Here is a 15,217-nt window from a genome sequence, read left to right on the forward strand (position 1 = left end):
CATTCATATGGATTTGTGGACCTTTTGCAATCTTAAGAGTCGGGCATTATTCTTAATAAAGACAATGTAATCGGCCAATTACAGTGGCTTGGAGGCACTGGTTCCTCTAACATTACTTTTCACATGTGTTTTGCATGCATGCCACTTTAAAGGACCTCCTGTGAGGCCAAAATGAGCTCAAGGGAGGCAAAAGAAACTTTATCCACTGGTGTTGCTGTTGGACAGTGTTTGAGTGATTTATAAAATGAGTGATTTATAAACCATTTAACATCATCCACTATTGTTTTGTTGTTGTTGTTGTTGTTGTTGTTGTTGTTGTTGTTGTTGTTGTTGTTGTTGTTGTTGTTTGTTTGTTTTTTGTTTTTTTAAACTTTAATTCAACAAGGATGCATTCATTTGATCAAAAGTGACAGGAAATCCTTTTATATTGTTGCAAAATATTTCTATTTTAAATAAATGCTGTTCTGTTTTCTATTCATTAAAAAAAATCCTGAAAAAATTATGGTTTCCACAAAAATATTAACATTGCTAATAATAAGAAATGTTTCTTGAGCAGCAAATCAGCACATTAGAGTGATTTCTGAAGGATCACGTGACACTGAAGACTGTTGTATCTGCTTTGTCATCCCAGGAATAAATTACATTTTCAAATATATTAACAAAATATTTTTTATTGCAATAATATTTCACAATATTTCAGTGTTTACTGTATTTTTGATCAAATAAATGCAACTTTGGTGAGCACAAGAGGCTTCTTTCAAAATCATTAAAATATCATGTTGGAGTATTTGAAAGTTCCTACCAAAACCATTAGATGCTCTCTGCCTCATAAAATAGAGCATGTTCTGTTGAGGAATTTCTCTCCCTCCCGTTATATATCTGTGCCATAAAGCAGATAAAAAGAACTCTTTATACAGGCTGATCTGATCATGCGATGAACTCCGAATTCTGTGACTCACACTGGCCTACAAACCCATCCTGTTGCTTCACAACAGCTGCTGTTGCCAGGCAATGTGGAACTTTGTGTAAAACGAACATTCCACATTGTGCTCCTGACTCAAAGGCTGTCAGAAGAGGAGAACGGCCTCCTGTTCGTCATTCCTGTAGCATAATGAGCCTTGATTGGCCATTCCTGTAGCATGACTCAGAGCAAAATGGTTTCCACAGCATTTTTGGAATGATTGTTAGTCATCATTTATTAGTCACTAGAATCTCAAAAGCTGCACTAAGAGCTGTTTATGTTTTTGAAAGCGGAAAAGGGAGTTTTCCTTTTAGTAATGGGAAAAAGACTATGAGGGAAGCCAAGCTTTTCACCTGCAGTTACCCACCACATACAGGGCCCAAACTCTAAGGGGAATAACTGGACGTATAGAAGGAGTGAAGTAAGGGGGGAGGAGGAAAAAAGAGATGCCAGAGTTCAGCTCTAAACAGTCTGCCAGCTCCTGAGAATGTGTGAAGGAAGGGGGAGAAAGGGGCAAGAAAAGCACCACAAAAAACAAGAGGAACAAAAAGCCCATTGAGCGCGGCTCTCACTTTCTGAGCGTTTAGCAAACACACACATTTATCCTGAAGTTCCGTTCCAGAGTTTCTCTGAGGCTTTTGTTGCTCGGTGCCACTGAACACTAAACTACGGCGCTTACGTGAAGGGCAAGTAGAGTGCGTTTCCTTGACAGCCATTGCAACGCGACCTGCTTATTCATATTCTGGTGCTATTATTATGGAGGAGCCAAAAGGGAAACTAACGCAGACAGCTCTGGGGCCAGTTATTTAGGTATCTCGGCTCAGATTGGACAAAAATAGAAATAAATGGCAAATATTGTATTTGGATTGTGGACGAGGGACTTTTATGTGTGCTTTTGGGTTTTAATGAGCTGTTTTCGTATAGGCTAGGCTAAATACTGAGGGGAATTAAAGATACTTCATGTTTTTCTTTATGAGCAATGGAAAAAAGCCAACTGGTAATTTCCTAATATCCAGTTTGAAATTACAGAGCTGCTGTTCACTTCACATGACTGTTGTGTCTCCATAACCGTCACTGTTAATTCCCAGCACTTCTGTCCCTAGAGCAAGTTTTTCTTCTTCAGAGTTTCCTACACCAGTCTCCTTGGGAAAACACTTCTGGCAAACACACATCTGAAAATGTTGTTGTCATTTTACCAATACAAGCATTAAATTCTTTCTTTGAGAAGCACGGTATTTAGGGAAATTCACACAGAATGTGATTGTAATTGCGTGTAATGAGGAAAAAAAGTCTAGAAATGCTTATTTTAAAGGTTGTATTTCTTTTCATTTAAGTTAAGCTCTGCTTTTTTAGAACACGGTGTCGTGCTGCAAAAGACACAAGTGCAGAGGTCAAAACACATCCATCTACTGCATGTTAGAAAAACAATAGAATAGTAGTGTAGTGGAATGCAAAAATGCATTCTGTGAACAACCCCTTCTTAGAGTTTTCTGAGTTTCAGCTCTTGTTTTATCGAAAAAAATAGTCAGGAACTCACCACGCCTTCAAAATTTGTCCAAATGAGGTGCGTAGACAAGAAATTTCAAATAGTAAAATGGTTCAAGAGAGTCCGCACACTCTACCAAAAGAGAAGTCATCAAATACGAGATAAAAACAATGCTTTACTGAAAAACGTGGCAAACGTTTCGGTCACATGTGTATGACATCAAAGTACCTTTGATGTCATACACCGATCGGTCTGCGCAACGCCGATGCATCTCGAACAAGCCTAATAATTAGTGCAGGAGCCATCTTAATTTAAGGAGTCACATGGTTACATAGATCACATGAACAACCAAGCCAGACAATGACAAATAATCCAAACAAAATTTTGAACAGCATGCTACAGGAAAAAAAATAAAATAATAAAATGAACATTTTTTTTAATACTACTAATAAAATTAAAATAAAAAAACAAACAAACATTTTTACTTTTTTTTTTAATGCAATTTAATTGAATTAGATACATGAAAATTCTGTCATCAGAAAAGATGTGTTATCTTTGAAACACAAATGAAGATGCTTTTAATGAAATCTTATGAGATTTCTGTCCCTCCATTGTGGGTTTTAAATGACATAAGGGTGACTAAATGATGACAGAATTTTCCTTTCTGTTACCCTTTAATAATTGCTTTTCATACAAGTAGGACATACAGAGAGCACATTTATTATTTAAAGTCTCATCTGTGAGATATGTAAGATACAGCAAGAGAAATGTATTTGGTAACTGTGTTGTAAAGGTGAAAGTCTAGCCTAGCTTGTGCTCTGCGCTCAGTGTTGTTGAATATTTCCAAGCCTGAATCCAACATCTGTGCCAAGAATAGCTCTTCTGAATGAATAAACAGGGGAACTGACCAACAGGTGTTGCAGGAAAAGAGATAAAAAAGGAGAAAAATTCCCAGACTGCACCATAGTCCTTGGGGTGGGGGATATCAACCAGTTTGGGACCTTACTAGCAGTGGTTTGTGCCTAGAATTTAAATCAAGCAGTTCAGGTGGTATTTTTCCAGTGCCCTGTGGCAGGAATGTCAGTTATGATGGCTTATTTGAACTCAGGCTAATTTTCTCTTCCAAAAGCTCTTCCAAATCCCTGCCAAAGATTAGAGATGTACATTTCTCATTTGTAACGGAGCATTTGGTATGTGCAAGGGTAAATTGGACTGCAAACAATTTGTTAGTAAATGACAAAATTGTTGTATTATGAGATGAAAGAAGGCATTATATTTCAGTATCATATTTCTGTTTTGTTTTCTTAGGAAATTACAGTGAAACTAACGTTGAAGGTCATTTTGTGTTAGTCATGTGAATGTGTGATATTCTCCCACAGGTTTGTCTGGCCATTGCTCATTACTCCCATCCTGCTGACCCTCAGCTACTCTTTGGCTTTGAATACGTCGGAAAGCGATACCATGGATCAACGGGTATGAAAACACACGTGTGACTGTGACCACAAATTATTTGCACTGTTTCCACAAGAGCTGCCAAACTGAGTTGAGCTGTCCATACATTCAGCCTCCCTGCAAGTCAAAACATGAGGAGACTTTCCAGGGAATGCAAAGTGCTCATGTTATGAATAGCAGGGCCTATATTAAAATTTAAATGGCTGCTATTATTGGGCTGCATTGTAACATGTATTTTTAAGAAATGACAGAATGTAACCTGATCTTGATCAGAGGAGAATGTGACACCACCAGTAATGCAAACTTCCTGCTTTTCAGTGTAAATTCATGTTACAATATGTCAATCTGAGGAGGGCTGTTTTATATATATATATATATATATATATATATATGCAGTACCATTACAGACTATAAGGTTTTGTAATGTGTTTGAAATGTCTCTTATGCTCACCAAGGCAGCATTTATTTGATCAAAAACATAGTAAAAACAGTAATATTGCATAATATTACAATTTCCTGTGGTGCAAAACTGAATTTTTAGAATACTTAAGAAATCATTGCTGATTTGGTGCTCAAGAAACATTTCTTATTATCGATGATGAAAACCGTTGTGCTGCTTAATATTTTTGTGGAAACTGATACATATTTTCAAGTTTATTTGGTGAATAGAAAGGTCAAAAGAACAGCATTTATTTGAAATGTCAGTTTTGATCAATTTATCCATTCTTACTGATTAAAAGTATTAATTTCTTGAGGAAAAAAAAACAATTATTGACTCCAAACTTACCCAAACTTATGAACGGTACAGTGTGTCTTCATTTTCATTGTTATTTTACCAATTCAAGGCCATAGAAGTTTTTTTTTATTATTATTATTTAATGAGATTTATTATTATAATTAAAGTATTTAATTACTTTTTACATTTATTATTATAATTGATATATTTCTATTATAATTTATTATAACATTAATGTGTTAAAATTTTTATGTACTTTAAGCATATCCTTAAATTAAAAAAAACATCTCAGTAAACATGTCCCATAACCACCTTTTCACCCCTCATGAGTGTGCATCCCTGTGAGCATGTTTACGTCTGGTTTGTTTAGGTGAGACGGTGAATGGTGTTGACCCTGGCGGTGGGTTGCAGACGCCCCTGTTCGACTGCTCCTCAGACTGGGACAGAGAAATCAAGCGTACCGGCGCCTCTGAATGGAGGGTGTGTACCATAAATCAAGGCTATTTCATCTCGCCCAGGTGAGTGTATATATGCGAATGTAAATTGTGATCTATTTTGCGAACAGCTTTAATTAGAAGCATTATAGGCTGGAGATCATTGCTGCATAACTTTCATGTAGCAAGTAAATGTGACAGAAACAAGTATGAGTATGTACAGTATAAATGTATGTTGTTTAAGTGAATGTGAATTAATAGGGTACACTTACACAACAACAATGTATTAAAAACGGAAATGTTTTTCCTTTGCGTTTTTTGCGTACAGACAACGTTGTATAAATTATCACCATTTACACGATTTTGTGAAAGACTGACTTTTTGCATCTAAGAACACTGTATTATGCATGCAAGGCCCGTGGCAAGGTCATTTTGTAAAGGAATACTAATATATAGTTAAAGGATAACTAATTAAATGATGACAGGTTCATATGAATCTGCTCAGACAGACAGGAATGCAGTAATCCTCTGAAATGAAAGCACTGATCTCACTAATCCATACACAGTTCAGTATCAGGTCATTGTGTTTATAATACTAACACAAAGCAGCATCACATTGTGCACGAGAGTTTCAGGAGCCGTTTGTGAAATTTAACTGTTTTTTTTTTTTTTTTTTCTGCTCTTTGCAGTCTCCCAGAGTTCTTTGTGGTTCCAGTATCTCTAGCAGATCAGGATCTGAAGCAGTATGCCTGCTGCTTTTACTCCCAGCGCATCCCGGTAAGTGCCATTTACCGGACTGGATTATTGGTTTTGGAGTTAGAGGGGAGGAAATCTACAAATCACTTTTATTATCCTAGTCTGTTTTGCTCTTACTCAAAGATAAAAGTCATCAGTTAGTGTCTTAGTTTAAAACTTTGCAGAATGAGAAATAGTGTCTTACTTAAGCTTACTTGGTGGATGGATTTGTACTTAATAGCTGTGAGTCAACCATGTGTGTCAACATACGTAGGCTAATCTTAGACATTTGAAGAGTATTTATATGTGTGTGTGTGTTTGGTTTTAGTTATGGTGCTGGAATCACTCCAGTGGGAGCGCTCTGGTCCGCATGTCTAACATCAGTGACCCACTGCAGCAAAGGAAGGTGGAGCAGCGGTAAGAAAGAGAGAATGAGAATCTGATTAATGTTGGCATGAAACAGAAATTGCGATAGTCTTTTCTTCTCTATTGTGAATTACACTGCCGTTCAAAAGGATCGATCTTTGATGTTTTTAAAGGAAGTCTTTTATGCTCACCAAGGCTGCATTTATTTGATTAAAAAAAAAAAAAAAAAACAGTAATATTGTGAAATATTGTTACCATTTAAAATAACTGTTTTCTATTTGAATATATTTTAAAATGTAATTTTTTCTTCTCTATTGTGAATTACACTGCCGTTCAAAAGTTTGGGATCAATGTTTGATGTTTTTACTGTCACTTTGGATCAATTTAATGCATCCTTGCTGAATAAAAGTATTAATTTCTTTAATTTCTTTCCAAAAAAAAAAAAATCTTATTGACCCCAAACTTTTGAACGGTAGTGTATAATGTTATAAAAGCTTTCTATTTCAGATAAATGCTGTTCTTTTGAACTTTCTATTCATCAAAGAATCCTGAAAAAGAAATTGTACACAACTGTTTTCAACATTGATAATAATAATAAAAGTTTCTTGAGCAGCAAATCATCATATTAGAATGAATTTTGTATTTTTAATCAAATAAATGCAGCCTTGCTGAGCATAAGAGACTTCCTTTAAAAACATTTAAAATCTTACCAATCCCAAACTTTTGAATGACAGTGTATATCCGAAACGAAACTGCTTCTCGAACAAGAAAAAACGTAAGGTGGGACCAAGGAGAATTGTTTGGATCATTGTGGTTTGCTATTGCTGTGATCTCATGTGAGTGACAGGTTGTTCTGCCCTCGTACCAGTAAATACGTATAATAATAATGATGTGCAAGGATAAATAAATTATAATAAACACTGCAATATTCCATAAAAAATTTGAATAGTCAATTTTGATTTCATGGTGAATTGAAGGGCAGTGGATTTGGTTTGGCCTCGTTTTTAAGCCTAAATGAAGCAGATTAGCTTGATCTAATAATACATTCTGCACAGTTATTTTCCCAAATATTATTTCAACAAATGTTGTGATTATGCTTGTTTACTCGTCTCCAAATCTTTTGGCTCATGAGCCTACTAGGGTTGCCAGCTCTGCCCATATCCAAAGATACAGGCTGTCATATTCTGTATTTATCGGTAAGCAGTGGTTAAATCCTCTGTGTTTCTGCAGGATTTCCAGTGCCATCATTAAGAGTCACCCCCTGCGCAGTGATGTCTTCAAGTCGGATTTGGACAAAAACCTCCCAAACATCCAGGATATTCAGGCTGCTCTTCTGAAACTGAGGCAGATCTGTGTTATAGGTAATCAATACCCTGTTGGAGAAAGGGATGATTGCAGTACACACTCAATTGAATAAGACTTTAACTGTAGGAAATTCTTGCCAGGCTTATTCATGTTAATAATTTAGCTTAAAGCTGGGTTACAATAAGGGCCAAGAATGTTTTTTTGGGTTTTTCCAATAATCCCACACAGTGCTTCCTGGTGCCATTAAAAACATGTTAGCTGATACTCTTACTCGCAGAGTCAAAATCTGTAAAAATGATCCAAATGAACTAAGCTGTCTTTTGGTAGATCATCTGTTTATTGCCTTATCCACTTTAGCTCTAATGCATCTTTTTGCTTGCTTCTGTATTTATATGCATATGTTAGAGCCCTTTGAGGAATCTGAAGAAAAGTGGCTGTCATCTTTAGAGAGCTCAAGATGGATGGAGTATGTCAGGTATGATTGAGAAACACTCAGTAGTCACGACACAGCATATTTGAGCTCTCAGCTTGTGCCAGAAGTTATTTTGTGCCAGAGATGCCGGAAACAGGCATATGTTTTCTGTTTGTGCATTCTCAGGTGTTTATTTAGGTCTCAACAAATCTGTTTTCAGATGGTGATGACTGTGTACACTTCTAAGATTGGTGTGGTACTTGTTTTTTTACAGGACATTTCTGCGGCATGCAGTAGACGTAGTCTATATGCTGGAAAGCAGACACGTGTCTGTCATACTCCTTGGTAAGAAGCCATTTATATTATATTATATTATATATTGTGTGGTAGTTATATTCTGTTATATTCTCTGACTCTCTGTGGTCATAAAAAATCCCAGGATGTCCTTTGAAAAAGAGTAGGGGTGTAACCCCGGCATCCTGTCCAAATTTGCCCATTGACCTCTGTCCATTATCATGGCCTCCTGATTATCTCCATATACTGATTGGCTTCATCACTCTGTCTCCTCTCCACCAATAAGCTGGTGTGTGGTGGGCGTTCTGGCGCAGTATGGCTGCCGTCGCCTCATCCAAGAGGATGCTGCACATTCGTGGTGGTTGAGGAGATTCTCCCTTTTAATATGTAAAGCGCTTTGAGTACTATAAAAGCACTATATAAATGTAACAAATTAATATTTATTATTATTATTCATATTTTAAACAATTATTTATGGTGCTGCCTGACTGCTTGCTAGTCAAGTTATAAATAACCTGGAATATTCCTTTTACTGCTCTGTTGTCTCTTATAGACAAATCTTAAATGTAATATCTTGCAAATATCATGTAAAGTGATAAATGATCCTGCCCATTTATTCCGTATGTGTGTGTACAGAGAAGGAGGATCGGGACCTGAGTTGTGTGATTTCCTGTCTGGTGCAGCTGATGTGTGATCCTCACTGCAGGAGTCTGCATGGCTTCCAGGGTCTGATTCAGAAAGAATGGGTGATGGCTGGGCATCGGTTCCTGGACCGCTGCAACCATCTGAAGAAGAGTGATAAAGAGGAGGTAGTGCAGCTTATATCAGTCAGATTCCAGTGTCTTGTTTGTTCGTTTATAAGAGGCAGACGTGTGACACACTTCCTTCACATATGTGATTGTTCATATTCTTTCTGTCTGCAGTCTCCTCTGTTCCTGCTGTTTCTGGACTGTGTGTGGCAGCTGTGGAATCAGTACCCAGCAGCCTTTGAGTTCACTGAGGTGTACCTGACAGTGCTGGGGGACAGCATGTGGGTCCCTGTCTTCAGCACCTTCCTCTTCAACTGCCCCCGACAAAGAGCAGAGCACAGCAGGGTTAGATGCTTTTTGACAAGTTTTGTAATTAGTTTTGCAATACACACTTTTACTCCATATATATACAGTATCTCACAGAAGTGAGTACACCCCTCACATTTTTGTAAATATTTTATTATATCTTTTCATGTGACAACACTGAAGAAATGACACTTTGCTACAATGTAAAGTAGTGAGTGTACAGCTTGTATAACAGTGTAACTTTGCTGTCCCCTCAAAATAACTCAACACACAGCCATTAATGTCTAAACCGCTGGCCACAAAAGTGAGTACACCCCTAAGTGAAAATGTCCAAATTGGGCCCAATTAGCCATTTTCTCTCCCCAGGGTCATGTGACTCATTAGTGTTACAAGGTCTCAGGTGTGAATGGGGAGCAGGTGTGTTAAATTTGGTGTTATCGCTCTCACTCTCTCATACTGGTCACTGGAAGTTCAACATGGCACCTCATGGCAAAGAACTCTCTGAGGATCTGAAAAAAAGAATTGTTGCTCTACATAAAGATGGTGTAGGCTATAAGAAGATTGCCAAGACCCTGAAGCTGAGCTGCAGCACGGTGGCCAAGACCATACAGCGGTTTAACAGGACAGGTTCCACTCAGAACAGGCCTCGCCATGGTCGACCAAAGAAGTTGAGTTCACATGCTCAGCGTCATATCCAGAGGTTGTGTTTGGGAAATAGACGTATGAGTGCTGCCAGCATTGCTGCAGAGGTTGAAGGGGTGGGGGGGTCAGCCTGTCAGTGCTCAAACCATACGCCGCACACTGCATCAAATTGGTCTGCATGGCTGTCATCCCAGAAGGAAGCCTCTTCTAAAGATGATGCACAAGAAAGCCCGCAAACAGTTTGCTGAAGACAAGCGGACTAAGGACATGGATTACTGGAACCATGTCCCGTGGTCTGATGAGACCAAGATAAACTTATTTGGTTCAGATGGTGTCAAGCGTGTGTGGCGGCAACCAGGTGAGGAGTACAAAGACAATTGTGACTTGCCTACAGTCAAGCATGGTGGTGGGAGTGTCATGGTCTGGGGCTGCCGGCACTGGGGAGCTACAGTTCATTGAGGGAACCATGAATGCCAACATGTACTGTGACATACTGAAGCAGAGCATGATCCCCTCCCTTCGGAGACTGGGGTGCAGGGCATTATTCCAACATGATAACGACCCCAAACACACCTCCAAGACTACCACTGCCTTGCTAAAGAAGCTGAGGGTACCTAAACCCTATTGAGCATCTGTGGGGCATCCTCAAACGGAAGGTGGAGGAGCGCAAGGTCTCTAACATCCACCAGCTCCGTGATGTCGTCATGGAGGAGTGGAAGAGGACTCCATTGTCAACCTGTGAAGCTCTGGTGAACTCCATGCCCAAGAGGGTTAAGGCAGTGCTGGAAAATAATGGTGGCCACACAAAATATTGACACTTTGGGCCCAATTTGGACATTTTTACTTAGGGGTGTACTCACTTTTGTGGCCAGCGGTTTAGACATTGATGGCTGTGTGTTCAGTTATTTTGAGGGGACAGCAAATCTACACTGTTATACAAGCTGTACACTCACTACTTTACATTGTAGCAAAGTGTCATTTCTTCAGTGTTGTCACATGAAAAGATATAATAAAATATTTACAAAAATGTGAGGGGTGTACTCACTTCTGTGAGATACTGTGTGTGTGTGTGTGTGTGTGTGTATATATATATATATATATATTTCAAACAAAAAATTATTCTGACATTTATTTATTAATTATTCAGATATTTTTTATATATTTTTACTAGTGGGTGCAGGACACTATAGTTCATTTATGTAAGTGAGGATAGCAAAATAAAGTAAACTGTGACATATTATACCCAAAAATTCTTCATACAGTGGACTACCAGTAAAACTGATAAAAATTTGGAACCAAAAATTATTCAGACACTTTGACCTGACCATGTTTTGCTTAAGTGTTATCTGACATAATTAAGATGATTTTTTTCTGACACAGTTTAACTCTGAGATCTTGTCATAATTTATTACCATTTTTATTACCATTTTTTAACTATAGTGAATAAACTGTATTAATGAATGAAGTGTTTAAGGTGTCTGAATAAATTTTGGTTTGACTGTGTGTGTGTGTGTGTGTGTGTGTGTGTATGTATATATATATATATATATATATATATATATATAATAAAAAATATGGAATAAAAGTGTGTATTGCAAATAAATAAAAACTGCATATATTACTAAGCTTAATAATTAAAATCTTACAGTCCCCCAGGTGATAGTGTCATAGTATATTTTTATTTTAAGTATTTTATATGTATTTGTTTTATTCATAAGTATTTATTAACAATAATTACAGTCAACAATTCCACCAACTAACAGCTTAACTAGATATCACAACTTTCAGTAATATAAGCTATTTTACAATGAGTTTATATTTAAGAGTGAGAAATCAATATTAATACACTATTTTTATTAACTTTTTTGACCTCTTTGAGCTAATATCTACCCTTCTGTGTCTGTCTGCCTTTTTCTCTCTCATCTCTTCAGGATTTTGCGAGCAGTAAGAGTATTCACCTGGGGCAGGACCAGGCTCTGCGCTTTCCTCCGGTGTGGGACTGGTCCCAGCAATTTAGTCTTAAAGACCAGACTCTCTTTAATAATCCCCTGTACGTGGGCAAGATTGCTACCTGTGTGCAAAACGGCACAGTGAAGACATTCACACACAGGCGCAGCAAGGTGAGCTCTCTATACTAGTCTGCATGCCAATTTGCATGCAAATCTTTAAATTTATATAAATCCACAATAGAATGCAAATTCTTTTTTAAAAGGCTAAAGGTAAATAAATACAATGATATTTTTTGCTTCTTCCTCAGAAAAACTACAGTTCCACTTTGCGGGGTGTGCCCTCTGCCCTGCGAAACGGATCGCTTGGACCGAACGACACCCTGTCACGCCGGAACTCCCTCATACTGCGTCTCCGTTCTGATTTGTCTCAGGTGCGGGAGCAGCAGGAAACCCCCTCGGAGCGCTTCATTCGGGACTGGTTCTCTCGTCCTATCGACCTGCAAGGCCTGCTGCTGCCCCAGCTCCTTCCATCTCACCTCTCTGTCTGGAAGCTCTACTTCCTCCGCTGGGTTCCCGAGGCACAGATCCCGCAGGGTGGCCCCATCACCGCCTTCCACAAGCTCTCAGTGCTCACAGATGAGATTGAAATGCTCCAGAACCAGTTGAGGCAGTACAAAGGAGCAGGCTGTACTCCCAACAACCAACACATGGAGCACAGCAAAATGTACTTTAAAGTGACTTTGACTCCTCACCAGTCCCCTGCTCCTCCAGAGTACCTCAGCTCCTCGTTCCCCTTCTCTCCTGTGGGTAACCTGTGCCGCCCCGGCATCACGGGGACTCCTCTTAGCAAGTTCCTCAGTGGAGCCAAGATCTGGCTCTCTACGGAGACACTGGCTAATGAGACAATTTGAGGGCAGACTGCTGGGATAGGACCTGTGAGGTCAGATGAACATGAAGATCTAAGGCTTGAAGATCTGCTCTCTTGCGTTTAGTTCTCATTTTGAATGTGCAGGCTTGTGGTCCCGACCGTTACCTGGACATTTTTATTCTGTCTGTTGAGAGTTGTCAGTCAGTGAGGGTTTTTTTGCACATGATTAAATATAAAGCTCCAATCGCACATCTTTCTGACGTAGGATTGTTTGGATCTGTTCTACACTGCCTGTATGGACTTTTCTCCTTGTGTTAAACTTAAAATACTTGGTGGATTTTTGTGTGGAGCTTGTGGCATTAGTAGAAAGGAAGTAGAACTTGTAACACTTTATATTAAGGTTAAATTTGTTAATGTTAGTTAATGCAGTAGGCGTCATGAACTAACAATAAACAATTTTATAGCATACATTAAAGGTTCATATGAACATATATACTACAAAAGTTTGGGGTTGAGTGTTTGATCGAAAATACTATGAAATATTATAACAATTTGAAATAACTGTTTTAATGTATTTTAAAATATTATTTATTCCTGTGATGGCAAAACTCCATTTTTAGCAGCCATTACTCCAGTCTTCAGTGTCACATGATCCTTCAGAAATCATTCTAATACATGATTTCTGAAGTATAAATTTCCTTTAAAAAAATCTTACTGACCCCAAACTATTGTTTGCTAATTTATGTATTCATAATACATTAGTGAATGTTAATTTATACTTCAAAAATGTGTTAGTACAGTATGGGCTGGTTTCACAGACAGGGCTTAGATTAAGCCAGGATTAGGCCTTTTCAATTAGGACATTTAAGTAGTTTTTATAAACTTTCCTTAGACAAAAAGAAAAAAAACAAACAAGCAAAAAAAACGTTACTGGTGTGCATCTTGAGACACAACAACAATGGCTCAGTGCCATTGTTTTGTCTCAAGTTGCTTGCAGTTAAAACAGCTCAAACATGTATTTTAGTCTGGGGCTAAGGGTAAGGCTCATCTATGAAACCAGGCGTACAAGTAAAATTAACCAATATTAATAAATGCTGGGTCTCAATACCTATTACATTTAACAATGTTAACGAATTGAACCTTATTATAGTGTTATCGTAGAATTATAACTTAAATTTATGGTATAAAATGTACATATATTTTATCTTTTAATCATAAAATAGTTTAAGATTTCTTGAAACCTTCTGGTAAGGTCTAACTTTAGTTAGCTTTATTAAAATCAGTAACCAAAATTGTGAAACTTGATATAGGAATTGACAGGGTTTATTAGCATAAACCCTAATAGCAGGCAATAACTGTGCACATATTGGTGTTTGTCAGGCTGGCTGGATCCCGGTCTGTCAGACCCTGCGCTTTCTGAAGCCCAGCGTGGCTGTTTAAAAGTGACTGACAGCTGCTCGAGCCAATCAGCTGGTTGATTTGACACGCAGTCAAGCAGTCAGTGTCTTAAACAGCATGTGAGTGTCAGATAAGACATTATAATTTGAGAAAGTTGTGCTATTGCACCTGTGAACTTTTGCTTAACGTTGGTCTTTGTTTGATATGTAGCCTCTTTAATTTTAGATTTTTCTTTTAATTATGGTTGGGGACTTTTTTTTTGTAAAAGGTTTTCAACTTATATTCTTTTTTTTGCTAGAACTGGTACTTACCCTTTTCCCCCTGATACCCTTTAACTAATCTGAAGTAATGCACAGTATGTGTGTAGTTTACCACTAATGCTGTCAAGAGTATGAAAACTGTTTGCTTTAATGTTACTGTTTGATTTGTCAAACAGCACTGATATTTATTCAGTAATGCAAAGAAACTGAAACAGGGATATTGTACAAATCCTCTGTGCCTTGTTGTGGGCCCTGAATTGCAGTGTACCTGCTCATTTTTCTTTTTCTCTGGATATTAAAAAATGCTTCAAAATACATCACATTCAGGAGTTTCCTCTGGCGTGTAAGTGGAACAACACTGACTAATTCCAAAGCTTTGTGTGGAAGTTGTTCAAATATTAGTGGTTGGTCAGTTTTGTCTGTGTGGGGGCTAAATAAAGGTTTGTAATTTTAGTTTTTGTTTGTGAGCTCAGGGGAGCCTTGTTTTGAGGCAATATGCAAAATTTGGCTCTTCAGATTTTCATGCAAATAAAAAGAGTTGCCACATTTGACTTGAGATTTGCCTTTTTTGTTCTTCAGTACATTAAATACTACTTTCTAACAGTTTTAAGAGTTTAGAAATAAGCAAAAGCAGTCTTTAAATGTCATTCGTATACGTTCTCAGAACATGAGTTCGGGTTAAACTAGCTGTAACCGTAGCTAGTTTGAAGGAAAACATTAGAGCACTATTCACCAGTACTGCCCTCTTCTGACCCTTTAGTGCTATGACTATCTGAACATGAGTATTTTACATTTATTCATTTAGAAGACACTACTAGTAAATGCTTAGGTGAATAATAAAATGTCCATGAATAAATATAAATT

General features: G+C 37.8%; 1 protein-coding gene across 2 annotated transcripts in view; it reads left to right on the forward strand.

Moving 5' to 3' along the window:
- Positions 1-14,904, forward strand: part of mtmr10 (myotubularin related protein 10) — a 37,597-nt gene extending 22,693 nt beyond the window's left edge. For both annotated transcript variants that reach the window (XM_051899111.1, XM_051899109.1), the window contains exons 6-16: positions 3,827-3,920; positions 5,006-5,153; positions 5,759-5,846; positions 6,133-6,221; positions 7,401-7,531; positions 7,881-7,950; positions 8,162-8,232; positions 8,818-8,990; positions 9,105-9,275; positions 11,810-11,998; positions 12,136-14,904. In XM_051899111.1, the coding sequence (XP_051755071.1) occupies positions 3,827-3,920; positions 5,006-5,153; positions 5,759-5,846; positions 6,133-6,221; positions 7,401-7,531; positions 7,881-7,950; positions 8,162-8,232; positions 8,818-8,990; positions 9,105-9,275; positions 11,810-11,998; positions 12,136-12,738 (1,827 nt within the window). In that variant the 3' untranslated portion in view covers positions 12,739-14,904. The remainder of the gene's footprint in view (positions 1-3,826; positions 3,921-5,005; positions 5,154-5,758; positions 5,847-6,132; positions 6,222-7,400; positions 7,532-7,880; positions 7,951-8,161; positions 8,233-8,817; positions 8,991-9,104; positions 9,276-11,809; positions 11,999-12,135) is intronic.
- Positions 14,905-15,217: the final 313 nt, after the last annotated feature.

The sequence above is a fragment of the Ctenopharyngodon idella genome, chromosome 7 (assembly GCF_019924925.1).
Source record: "Ctenopharyngodon idella isolate HZGC_01 chromosome 7, HZGC01, whole genome shotgun sequence".
NCBI lineage: Eukaryota > Metazoa > Chordata > Actinopteri > Cypriniformes > Xenocyprididae > Ctenopharyngodon > Ctenopharyngodon idella.